General features: G+C 43.0%; 1 protein-coding gene across 1 annotated transcript in view; it reads left to right on the forward strand.

Annotated features, from left to right (window-relative positions):
- The window catches only part of TTC4 (tetratricopeptide repeat domain 4), a 31,337-nt gene extending 19,238 nt beyond the window's left edge, over window positions 1–12,099 (forward strand). The window contains exons 8-10 of the mRNA XM_086717071.1: window positions 328–409; window positions 8,451–8,533; window positions 10,948–12,099. Of these exons, the coding sequence (XP_086573197.1) occupies window positions 328–409; window positions 8,451–8,533; window positions 10,948–11,050 (268 nt within the window). The 3' untranslated portion in view covers window positions 11,051–12,099. The remainder of the gene's footprint in view (window positions 1–327; window positions 410–8,450; window positions 8,534–10,947) is intronic.
- Window positions 12,100–13,208: the final 1,109 nt, after the last annotated feature.

Raw genomic sequence — 13,208 nt, forward strand, 5'->3', positions numbered from 1 at the left:
CGTGGGTTCAAGCCCCAAGTCAGGCTCCGTGCTGACAGCATGGAGTCTGCTTGGGATTCTCTCTCTCCCTCTTTCTCTTTCCCTCCTTCACGTACTCGTTTTTTTCTCAAAAATGAATGAATAAACTTGGGGAAAAAAAAAAAAAGGACGAGTGATACACATACACATTTTGGCTTAAGCCAGATGGCTTTGGATCAGAATGGCTTGGGCCTGCATTTCATGTTTTATACATTTTTGATACCTCTATGTATGGGTGTCCAGGGCCTGTGATGTAGGAAAATAGATCATGAGTTACTGATACCCAGAAAGTACATGTTATATCCTTAGGTTTATTGATCATCTGATGGTGATGTTTGGTGAAACACCCTCTTGGGACTTAGAGCAAAAATACTGCCCTAATAATTTAGAGGTAAGAGATGTTTTACCTTGTTCCTATATGGGATTTGGGGGGGGGGGGGGTAGGTTTTTACTGCCTTTAGAAAAAATTGTGTCAAATTATACAGAACATAAAATTCATTATTTGAACCAATGCATACTTTTGTAGCATGAAGTACATTTAATTTACATGGTTGTGCAACCATCCCCACCATCCATCTTCATTTCATCATCCCAAACTGAAACACTGGACCTGTTAAACAGTAACTATTTTCTCCTCCAGCCCCTGGCAACCACCATTCTACTTTCTCTTTCTATGAATGTGACTACTCTAGGAACCTTCTATAAGTAGAACCATAACACTATTTGTCTTTTTGTGTCTGGCTTATTTCATTAGCATAATGTCTTCAGGGTTCATCCATATTGTACCCTGTGTCAGAATTTCTTTCCTTTTTAAGGCTGAATAATACTCCATTGTTGAGACCTTTTTATTATTATTTTTTGTTTTATTTTTTATTATTTTTTGAGTGTGTATATATGTATTTTTTAATTTACATCCAAGTTAGCTAGCATATAGTGCAACAATGATTCCTAGAGTAGATTCCTTAATGCCCCTTACCCATTTAGCCCATCCCCCCTCCGACAACCCCTCCAACAACCCTCAGTTCTCCATATTTATGAGTCTCTTCTGTTTTGTCCCCCTCCCTGTTTTTATATTATTTTTGTTTCCCTTCCCTTATGTTCATCTGTTTTGTCTCTTAAAGTCCTCATATGAGTGAAGTCATATGATATTTGTCTTTCTCTGACTCGCTAATTTCACTTAGCATAATACCCTCTAGTTCCGTCCACATAGTTGCAAATGGCAAGATTTCATTCTTTTTGATTGCCGAGTAATACTGCCAGGGTACTCCATACACACACACACACACACACACACACACACACACACACACACACACACACACCACACTTTATCCATTCATCCATCGATGGACATTTGGGCTCTTTCCATACTTTGGCTATTGTTGATAGTGCTGCTATAAACACTGGCCAACTAATATAAATATAAAGGGTGCACATGTAAAGGGGTGCATGTGTCCCTTCAAAACAGCATACCTGTAGCCCTTGGATAAATACCTTGTAGTGCGATTGCTGGGTCGTAGCCTAGTTCTATTTTTAATTTTTTTGAGGAACCTCCATATTGTTTTCCAGAGTAGCTGCACCAGTTTGCATTCCCACCAGCAGTGCAAAAGAGATCCTCTCTCTCTGCATCCTCTCCGACATCTGTTGTTGCCTGAGTTGTTAATGTTAGCCATTCTGACAGGTGTGAGGTAGTATCTCATTGTGGTTTTGATTTCTATTTCCCTGATGATGAGTGATGTGGAGCATTTTTTCATATGTTGATTGGCCATCTGGATGTCCTCTTTGGAGAAGTGTCTATTCATGTCTCTTGCCCATTTCTTCATTGGATTATTTGTTTTTTGGGTGTTGAGTTTGGTAAGTTCTTTATAGATTTTGGATACTAACCCTTTATCTGATATGTCATTTGCAAATATCTTCTCCCATTCTGTCGGTTGCCTTTTAGTTTTGCTGATTGTTTGCTTCGCTGTGCAGAAGCTTTTTATTTTGATGAGGTGCCAATAGTTCATTTTTGCTTTTGCTTCCCTTGCCTCCGGAGACGTGTTGAGTAAGAAATTGCTGCGGCCAAGGTCGAAGTTTTCGCCTGCTTTCTCCTTGAGGATTTTTATGGCTTCCTGTCTTATATTTAGGTCCTTGATCCATTTTGAGTTTATTTTTGTGTATGGTGTGAGAAAGTGGTCCAGGTTCATTTTTCTGCATGTCGCTGTCCAGTTTTCCCAGCACCACTTGCTGAAGAGACTGTCATTATTCCATTGGATTTTCTTTCCTGCTTGGTCAAAGATTAGTTGGCCATACATTTGTGGGTCCATTTCTGGATTCTCTATTCCATTGATCTGTGTGTCTGTTTTTGTGCCAGTACTGTACTATCTTGATGATTACAACTTTGTAATACAGCTTGAAGTCCAGGATTGTGATGCCTCCTGCTTTAGTTTTCTTTTTCAAGATTGCTTTGGCTGTTCGGGGTATTTTCTGGTTCCATACACATTTTAGGATTGTTTGTCCTAGCTCTGTGAAGAATGCTGGTATTATTTTGGTAGGTATTGCATTGAATATGTAGATTGCTTTGGGTATTGACATTTTAACATATTTGTTCTTCCTATCCAGGAACATGGAATATTTTTCCATATTTTTATGTCTTCTTCAATTTCTTTCATAAGCTTTCTATAGTTTTCAGTGTATAGATTTTTCACCTCTTTGGTGTTAGATTTATTCCTAGGTATTTTATGGGTTTTGGTGCAATTGTAAACGGGATCGATTCCTTGATTTCTCTTTCTGTTGCTTCATTGTTGGTGTATAGAAATGCAACCCATTTCTATGCATTGATTTTATAGCTTGCAACTTTGTTGAATTCATGAATCAGTTCTAGCAGTTTTTTTGGTGGGATCTTTTGGGATTTCCATATAGAGTGTCATGTCATCTGCGAAGAGTGAAAGTTTGACCTCCTCCTGGCCAATTTGGATGCCTTTTATTTCTTTGTGTTGTCTGATTGCTGAGGCTAAGACTTCTGATACTATGTTGAATAACAGTGGCAAGATTGGATATCCCTGTCTTGTTCCTGATCTCAGGGGGAAAGCTCTCAGTTTTTCCCCACTGAGGATGATATTGGTGTTGGGTCTCTCATATTATGGCTTTTATGATCTCGAGGTATGATCCTTCTATCCCTGCTTTCTTGAGGGATTTTAATTAAAAAAGAATGCTGTATTTTGTCAAATGCTTTTTCTGCATCTATTGAGAGGATCATGTGGTTCTTGTCCTTTCTTTTATTGATGTGATGAGTCACATTGATTGTTTTGTGGCTATTGAACCAGCGCTACATCCCAGGTATAAATCCCACTTGGTCGTGGTGAATAATTTTTTTAATGTATTGTTGGATCCAATTGGCTAATATCTTGTTGAGGATTTTTGCATCCATGTTCATCAGGGAAATTGGTTTATAGTTCTCCTTTTTAGTGGGGTCTTTGTCTGGTTTTGGAATCAAGGTAATGTTGGCTTCATAGAAAGAGTTTGGAAGTTTTCCTTCCATTTCTATTTTTTGGAGCAGCTTCAAGAGAATAGGTGTTAACTCTTCCTTAAATGTTTGGTAGAATACCCCTGGAAAGCCATCTGGCCCTGGACTTGCTTTTTGGGTGATTTTTGATTACTAATTTAATTTCTTTACTGGTTATGGGTCTGTTCAGATTTTCTATTTCTTCCTGTTTCAGTTTTGGTAGTGTATATGTTTCTGGGAATTTTTCCATTTCTTCCAGATTGCCCATTTTATTGGCATATAATTGCTCATAATATTCTCTTATTATTGTTTTTATTTCTCCTGTGTTGGTTATGATCTCTCCTCTTTCATTCTTGATTTTATTTATTTGGGGCCTTTTTCTCTTTGATCAGACTGGCTAGTGGTTTATCAGTTTTGTTAATTCTTTCAAAGAAACAGCTTCTGGTTTCATTGATCAGTTCTGTTTTTGGTTTTGATAGCATTAATTTCTGCTCTAATCTTTATTATTTCCTGTCTTCTGCTGGCTTTGGGTTTTATTTGCTGTTCTTTTTCTAGCTCTTTAAGGTGTAAGGTTAGGTTGTGTATCTGAGACCTTTCTTCCTTCTCTAGGAAGGCCTGGATTGCTATACACTTCCCTCATATGACTGCCATTGTTGCATCCCAGAGGTTTTGGGCTGTGGTGTTTTCATTTTCATTGGTTTCCATGTACTGTTTAATTTCCTCTTTAACTTCTTGGTTAGCCCATTCATTCTTTAGTAGGATGTTCTTTAGTCTCCAATATTTGTTATCTTTCCAAAATTTTTTTTGTGGTTGATTTCGAGTTTCACAGCGTTGTGGTCTAAAAATGTGCACGGTATGATCTCAGTCTTTTTGTACTTGTTGAGGGCTGATTTGTGTCCCAGAATGTGATCCGTTCTGGAGAATTCCATGTGCACTGGAGAAGAATGAGTAGTCCACTGCTTTAAGATAAAATATTCTGAATATATCTGTTAAGTCCATCTGGTCCAGTGTGTCATTCAATGACATTGTTTCCTTGTTGATTTTCTGTTTAGATGATCTACTGCTGTAGGTGGGGTGTTGAAGTCCCCCACTATTATGGTATTATTATCAGTGCGTTTATGTTTGTGATTGATTTATATATTTGGGTGCTTCTACATTTGGCACAAATGTTTACAATTGTTGGGTCTTTTTGGTGGAAGAACCCTTAATTATGATAGAATGCCCTTCTTCATCTCTTGTTACAGTCTTTTTTTTAAAGTGTAGATCGTCTGATGTATGTATGGGTACTTCTTTTGTCGACCATTAGCATGATAGATGGTTCTCCATCCCTTTACTTTCAATCTGAAGGTATCTTTAGGTCTAAAGTGGGTCTCTTGTAAACAGCATATAGATGGTTCTTGTTTTCTTATCCATTCTTTTACCCTATGTCTTTTGATTGGAGCATTTAGTCCATTGACATTTATTTCGTTTTATTTTTTCCTGGTGGAGAAGGGAGACAGGCCCATTGACATTTAGAGTGAGTACTGAAAGGTGTGAATATATTGCCATTATGTTTCTTGTAGAGTGGGAGTTTCTGGTGATGTTCTCTGGTCCCTTCTAGTCTTTGTTGCTTTTGGTCTCCCCCCCACCCCCACCCATCTTTTCTCCCCTCAGAGAGTTCCCCTTAAAATTTCTCGCAGGGCTGGTTTAGTGGTCATAAACTCATTTAATTTGTTTGTCTGGGAAACTTTTAATCTCTCCTTCTATTTGGAATGACAGCCTCGGTGGATAAAGAGTTCTTGGCTGCATATTTTTCTGATTCAGCACCTTGAATATATCCTGCCACTCCTTTCTGGACTGCCAAGTTTCTCTGGATAGGTCTGTTGCAAACCTGATCTGTCTTCCCTTGTAGGTTAAGGACTGTTTTTTCCTTGCTGCTTTCATGATTCTTCTCTTGCCTGAGTATTTTGTGAATTTGACTGTGATATGCCAGTTGATGGTTGGTTTTTGTTGAATCTAATGGGAGTCCTCTGTGCTTCCTGGATTTTGATGTCTGTGTCTTTCCCCATGTTAAGGAAGTTTACTGCTATGATTTGTTCACATAACCCTTCTACCCCTATTTCTCTCTCTTCCTCTTCTGGGAGCCCTATGATTGTGATGTTGTTCCTTTTTAATGAGTCACTGATTTCTCTAATTCTTAAATCATGCACTTTTGCCTTAGTCTCCCACTTTTTTTCTGCTTCATTGTCCATAAATTTGTCCTCTGTATCACTAATTCACTGCTCTGCCTCATCCATCCTTGCCACTGTGGCATCGATTTGAGATTGCAGCTCAGTTACAACATTTTTTATTTCATCCTGACTGGCTTTTACTTCTTTTATCACCCCAGAAAGGGATTCTAATCTATTTTCGACCCCTAGTATTCTTATTATCATGATTCTAAATTCTGGTTCAGACATCTTGCTTGTATCTGTGTTAAGTCCCTGGCTGTCGTTTCTTCCTCCTCTTTCTTTTGGGGTGAATTCCTTCTTTTTGTCATTTTGATGGCAGAAAAGGAATTAATAAGGTCAAAAAAATTATAATTAAAAAATTAAAAACAACACACACACACACACATACAAATTCAAATAAATGATGCTAGATCCTAGGTGTGTTTCAGTCTGGTTGTTGAAAGATAGATTACAGAAAAAAGGGAAAAAGGGGAAAAAAGAAAAAAAAAAAAGGAAACGTTTGAAAATTTGAAAAAAATGAATACAGCGAAATAGAAAAAAATGAAATAAGTAAAGTAGAATTTGAAAAATTTACAAAAACGTAAAAAATATAGTAGAAAAAAATTAAAGGAAAATATTTTCAATAAAAATTGAAAATAATAATTTTTTTCTCTTTCTGTATTCAAGAAAAGGAAACAAAAAGAGGAAAAAAGAAAATTGAATAGATGGACCAATGAACAGACTGAAATACTATTGAAATTACATCATTTTCCCCTAGAAGTCAAACTATGAAGCAATTTATAGTCCATAAACTAAGCAGGCAGAGACACTTGTAGTGTTCCTGAAGAGTAAGGTTGGCCCAGTTGGGCGGGGCTTAGGGTAATGGTTCTGTTCCCCACTAGATGTCGCTGTTTAGCTTACTGGGGTGGATTGTTGTCGTGCTTGTAGGTATGTGCATGTGTGGGAGGGGTGAAAGGCAGCTACCCTGTCTCTAGTATCGGAACTCTGTTCTCCCCAATCATCAATTGTGCACCTGACCTTTGTCATCGGCTTCCGTCCACTCCCTGCTTTTATACTGTCCATGACCAAGCCCCAGGCAACACCTCCCTCCTGAGTTTTATCTCAGATGCAGCTGTTTTCCCTGACCCCTTATTTCTGAGGGACTGCGGCTTTGACCTGTTCTGCCCCTCTGCAAGAGGGTCTCACTGAGCAAGGGCCAGGTGCCCGCCCCCAGGAATGTTCATGGGACTGTGCTGCTAATGCCAAGAGACTGCATCTGGGTGCCAGTCCGCCCCAGAAAATGTTCATGCAATCATGTAGCAGCAGCATTTCAGGGATTATGGAAAATCGCAATACATATCTGGCACCGGGCTTCACCCTTAACGACTTTGTTCCAGCACCAGCAAATGTGGTTGTTCTCCGGGGTCTGCTGGCCCAAGGACCCCTGGGCCTCACTCTGCCTCTGGGGATTTGCCCTTCCCACCAGAGAACTGTCAGGTATCAAGCTGCGGAGTTTGAGACTCTGTGCTCCCCCTGTTTATATAGAGTCTTAGTGGAATTTAAACCCCCTCCTTTTTTCTCTTTTTAGTTCAGTCCCTGCAGCTCTTTCCACTTTCTCTCCAGCTGCTTTTTTGGGGGGTGGGGAGTGGGAGGTGCTTTTCCCATACTCTCCCTCTGTCTCCGTCCTCTTACCACAAGCAAAAATAGCTCCCTGTCCTCCATGGCTTCTCTCTCCCTCAGTTAACCTTTCTGTGCCATGTACCTGCTGAGTTCTGTGGTTCAGGTTGTGCAGATTGTTGTGTTAATCCTAAAATCAGTTTTCTAGGTGTACAGGATGGTTTAGTGTTGATCTGGCTGTATTTCATGGATGCGAGATGCAAAAACAACTTCCATTTTCTTCTGCCGTCTTGGCTCATTATTTTTTTAAATCACAGCTTAGGGTACAAAGATTTTGTCTTCTAACCATTTGAGAGTAAGATGCCAACTGATGCCCCATTGCCCCTAAATACTTAAGCATCATTTCCCTACAGACAAGGATATTTTCCTTCATAATCCCAACCAACCACCAATATCAGGAAATTAGTTTGATACATTAGTTCTGATTGTGACACCCCATCTCAGCTGTCCCCAGGACACCCTTCTCATCCCACATGGGCTCTGACACCTCATCTTGGACAGCTGTCCTAAGAGGTAGCCCTTATCACCTGGGTTAGGCTGGCCAGCTCCCAGCAAGCTTGCCCTCCACTGGCTGGGCTCACTCCCGGCCAGCCCGTCACTCCCTGCCAGCCCTCCTATGCAGACATCTTCCTAACCCTCTGTGGGCTTTGACACCTGCACAGGGCCGTCCCGTGTGGACATCCTTCTCATCCTCCTCATCCTCCTCGGGCTGTTCCCCTGCTTTGGGCTACTGTGCCTTTTTTCCCCCATATCTAAGAGGTCTAGGACTGATTGCTAGGGAAGCGAAGGCTCACAGGCCTGGCCTTGAATCTTGGTTTCTTTGTTTACTAGCTGAGTGTTGTTAATGAATCATTTTTCTCCCCTGATCCTTGGTTCTGTCTTTGGAAAAAAGTGGATCCGGTAATATCTGTCTCGGTGTTATGGGCAAAGACTGAGTGCTTTACATTCATTTACTCTATAGAAGAGTCATTCAACTAATAACAGTTGCCTTCTCTTTAGCTTTTCACTAGACTTGGCCTCAACATGTCTAGTGCTGCTGAGGCCCTCTGTGTCTGATTCCTGCACCTTTATTCTTCTTGCAGATCTACTTTGAGGATGATGGTGGGACAGAACTCTACCGGGTGCCTCTCAAGAGCACCCTGTTGCACGTGCTGCAGCACCCCAGGTGAGCCATCTTCATGAGGCTGAGTAGACCAGGGAAGGTTAGGCACCATCCCAGGGATACAGCCAGGTTCTCATTGCACTGCTAATTGCCTTGTACTGCTTTCCCTACTGCCCTGGACATAAAACTGAGATGGCAGCCATGGAGACTGGTTCAGGTCATTGGCCAAATAGGCTTCAGTGTGACTCTGCTCATTACACCGCAGCCAGGACACCCTCAGACTGGGAGAAGCGAAGGTGCTGGTCTGAGAAGGGACAAGCTGCCTGGCTTTTGTACCTGAAAACAGCAGGGTTGGCGCTCTTTTCCTAATTGTGCCCGTGTCCCTTGATACTGTTATATGGAAAAGAACATTGGTTCTTCAAGTCAAGACACCATCATTTACGAGCTGTGGGACTGTAAGCACATACTTCCTCCCTGAGGAGGTTTCCTCATCTTTAGACTGTGGCTGATAATTCTCGCCTACATTTGTCTCAGGTACTTGAGAGCCAGCAAGAGAGTAGGAGTCACAGTAGTTTTGTAAACTGTAAAGGGCAGTCTTGTTGTAAGTGTGTCTTTGTTAGTAGCTGTGGCAGCCAGTTGGATTTGGCTTCTGTTTGTTCAGCTTTAGGGTGTTCTGGACTATGAGGGAATCCCCTGGGTAGATTTGAGAATTGACTCTTGGACTATTTTTCCCTAAGCTTTGAGCAAAGCAAATGTCTTGCATTTAGGCTAAAGAAGCCCACTGTGTTGGACATGAGGGTGGTTGGGTGTGCTGAGAAAGAGGCTGGAAAGCTGGGTTGGAGCCATGCATGAAGGCCTTGAATGCTCTGTTCCAGAGCATACTTTATCCTGATCGTGGTGCATGGAGCCACAGGGGATGTTTAGGTAAAACAGAGTAGCGTACAGATCATATGTACTATTTGATGGTGAGGCAGGAGGTAAGGGGTGGATTGTAGAGAGATTTCAGAGGCAAACTGGGTAAGAATTGGTAATGTGGTGACTAACTCAGTAGTGGGGATCTGGCTGGTCTTGATGTTTCTGCTTTGGGTTGGCAGGTGAAGATTTCTTCAGATAACGATATGACTTCTCTTGGCAAGTGGTGTTTTTGTTTTTATTTTTGTTTTTTGGTGTTAAATCTCTCTTCCAGTCCATAGACAATTTTTGAGCTATTCCTTTTTTCCATTATTAGCAAATTACTACCACAAATTTCTTTAAATGGGCTTCACACTTAGCATGGAGTGCGGGGCTTGAACTCACGACCCTGAGATCAAGACCAGAGCTGAGGTAGAGTTGGATGCTTAAATGACTGAGCTACCCAGGTGCCCATTACCACATTTCTTTAAAGGCCTGAGGTCCGCTCTCTCCCCATCTCCAAAAAAGCTAAACAAAGCAGATCTGTAAAGGAAAGCCAATGTCATGCTTCTTAGAAAATGTAAATGCTGTTGGAAATGTTTACTTTTTAAATGATTGGCATAGGCAAGAGGCTACCCAGGATAGGTTTTGAGTAATTTCAGACGTTGAACCGGGTGAGCCAAAATATATAGACCTCTCTGTCCAGATCCAAGCACATTGGGTAATGCTAATACCCCTCAGTCTGGGAGGCCGAGGCCTTGCCCACCTCTCTAACCTGCCCCACTCTGCTTGCTTTATGCCCCAACAACAGCAAATGCTGTGGCGACCTGCACCTCCTGACGTTTGCTCCCCCATGTCCCATCACAACTACCCCTTTTCTAAATTAAAGTACACATGGACACAGCATCTTCCAGGAAGCTTTTCCTGATTCCCCTTTCCTATAGAGGGCATCATGCCCTTTGGGCTAATGCTGTATCTCACAAATGCTTCTGCGATTGTCTTGCTGTCATTAATTCTCTCTCTCCCTTCAGAACTTGAGCATGGGATGGTTTTTGTTTTTGACTATTTCGAGACAGCATGAGGCCGGGCAGGGAGAGAGAGAATCCCAAGCAGGCTCTGTGCTGTTAGTGCAGAGCCTGATGCGGGGCTCGATCCCACAAACTGTGAGATGATGCCCTGAGCTGAAATCCAGAGTCAGACGCTCAACTGACTGAGCCACCTAGGCGCCCCTTGTTTTCTAATCTCATTTCAGCACAGAGCCCAACTTACCCTGGGTGCACACTGTTGAGTGAGTGCATGAATGAATTTGAATGAATGAAAGTTTGCTCTTATAGTCTTATTTGATGTTTAGCCACAGGCATGCATGATGCTAGAGGACTGGTCCAAAGGTTCTGGCTAGGTGGTAAGAGGGAGAGGGTCATGCTAATTTGCCAGATATGTAAACAACCAAACGAATAAATGTGCTAAACTTGCATTTTAATGTTGACTCACACCCAAAGGTTCACCTTGAATGTTGTTGGGAAGGTGCATGGGTGATTTAAGATTGCAGTTCAATTAACCCCTCTCTTCTGTTGTGTTCACTGCAGGTACTTTGTAAAAGCCCTGATACCAGCATTTTTGGTCTGTGTAGGAGCCTCTGGTTTTTGTAAGAATTACGTCCGGGGGAAAAAGGTGCATCAGGTAAAGTGACTGAGCCAGGCCCCTGGATCTCATCCCTCACTCTCCTCTGCCTGGAATCATCTGAACCCAACACTTTATTTCTGCCACCCTGGGGACAGTCCTTCCATGCATCATGGTGGGGGAAGAGCTGCTGACTTCCCTGAACTACATCCTCTTTGCTCAGTGCCAAGTTCCAGCTGGTCTCTCCTCTGTTGATACAAAATTGTACCTTGGTCATGGCATCCTTGGAGTCATTGTGAGCTGTGTTACCATCAGCCTCCATTCCCTGACGGGACCATCTTACCATTACCACAGGAACTGACCTGAGGAAGTACTGACCTGTAGACACAGGCTCAGGATCCAGTGCCATGGTTCTGGACCTTAGTGGTGTTGGCAGCCTCAGAGAAGCTCTCTAACCACGCGAGTAATTTTAAGGTAGAGACTCCAGCCTGCAGGTATTTCATGAGCAGAGAGGCTTGCTGTATGGGAACGGTAGACCCTTGGAGTGAGATGGGGTCAGGAAAGCCAGTTCCTGTTTCTGCACCTGTAAAGACCTATAAATGGGTCCAAAACCCCTAAAAAGTTGACCAGTTTTTCTGACCTGTATGGTAGGGAGAACTGTGACAGACTTGTCCCCTTCGGTGTTCAGATTTTAGGATTTTGCACCTCTTAAAAATCTTTGCAGTTGAGTCATTGTCATAGGTTGTATTTTTGTCTATAGCCATTTGCCTCCTCCCTAGAGGGTAGTACGTGGCCTCACCTGCAGCCCTGTGATGTCTTGCAGTACCTACTCCACCCACCAGGGGATGCAGAGGGATGTGGGTGGACGTGTCCAGACAGAAGGTTGGTAAGTTCATGTGCTTTTCCTTCTGTCGTGAACATATTTCCCAGGTAGGGGCTCTTCCATCAGCCTGGGTACCAGAATGGCAAGACACGTGGAGCAGAGCTGAAGCAACTGGCCTGTAGAGTCGATCGTAACGTGAACTAGAAATAAACGTTGTTGTAGTAGTAAGCAGTTTGTTACTATAGCAAAGCTAAATAATACATCATTAAACTGAAACCTGCTGCTGTCCTCAAAATCGAGTAATTTGAGGTTTTGTGCCGTGCGCTTCATCATCTTTGAAGGGCAATTATTTACAAAGAACCACGCAGCTTTCCTTCCAGGTGCAGGTGACTGCTTGTGGCTGGGAAGCAGAAGTCCAGTCTCCACCCTAAGCCTAGCTCAGGCCACACGGAGGCCATTCTCTCCCCCCGCTGCCTGTCTCTCTCTAAGTCAGCACTGTGCAAGAGGCCTAACAGCAACCCTAGCGGGCATTGCAGGCTTCTGTGGAGCAGCAAACTCCCTGTCCTGGGGTAGAACGGGCCCCCGTGTGCCACCTCACTCATCTTCACTCATCTGTGAAATAGACTGCTTTCCCTGCTCCCTCTGGACACTCCTGAGAAACGAAGTTCCATGACTGTCATCCCCACCACCCAGCCCTTTCTTCAGGCTCCTGGTGGGCCCAGTTATCAGCCAGCTTCTGGCTGCCTTCTCTTTAGGCCCTGCCCCTCCATCCAGCTAGGGTGAGTGGGAGAAGCAGAAAAGGGAGGAAAGCGACTTAGCTTGGCAGACAGACCACAGCTAGGGTCCTGGTGGCTGCTGACTTGCTGTGCCTGGGAGGAAGGGATTGTGCTTGGAGCCTCCATCTGTAACATGAGTCACTGTACCCACCTCACAGGCTTATCTGTGCCACCTGTGTGCAGATTGGTAGCATTAGACCAGTGATTCTCAGCAGGGGTGACCTGCACCCCAGGGGTACCTGCCAATGTCCAGAGACAGTTTTGGTTGTCACAACTTGGTGAGATACTGCTAAAAACATTCTATGGTACATAGGACAGCCCCCACAACAAAAGTTATCTGGCCCAAACCATCAATAATGCCGAGTTTGAGAAGCACTGCACTAAAACTTTCAGAAGGCACACTCTAAATGGGCAGAGGCCAGATGGGGATTTGTCTTAGTGCCCAGGCCTGACACACAGTGAGTGTGACACACCGAGAGCTCCATGTGCGTGAAGTGGATAAATAAACGAGTGAAGGAAATGATGAGCAAAAAAATAAAACCAGTGTCCTGTTCTGAGGCCCCATCTATACCTAAGCAAATATCGGCATTCCCAGGCTCAAGCCCATGTGCACACCTTACACCCCCTC

The sequence above is a fragment of the Puma concolor genome, chromosome C1 (assembly GCF_028749965.1).
Source record: "Puma concolor isolate L17-30 chromosome C1, mPumCon1.1.hap2, whole genome shotgun sequence".
Taxonomy (NCBI): Eukaryota; Metazoa; Chordata; class Mammalia; order Carnivora; family Felidae; genus Puma; species Puma concolor.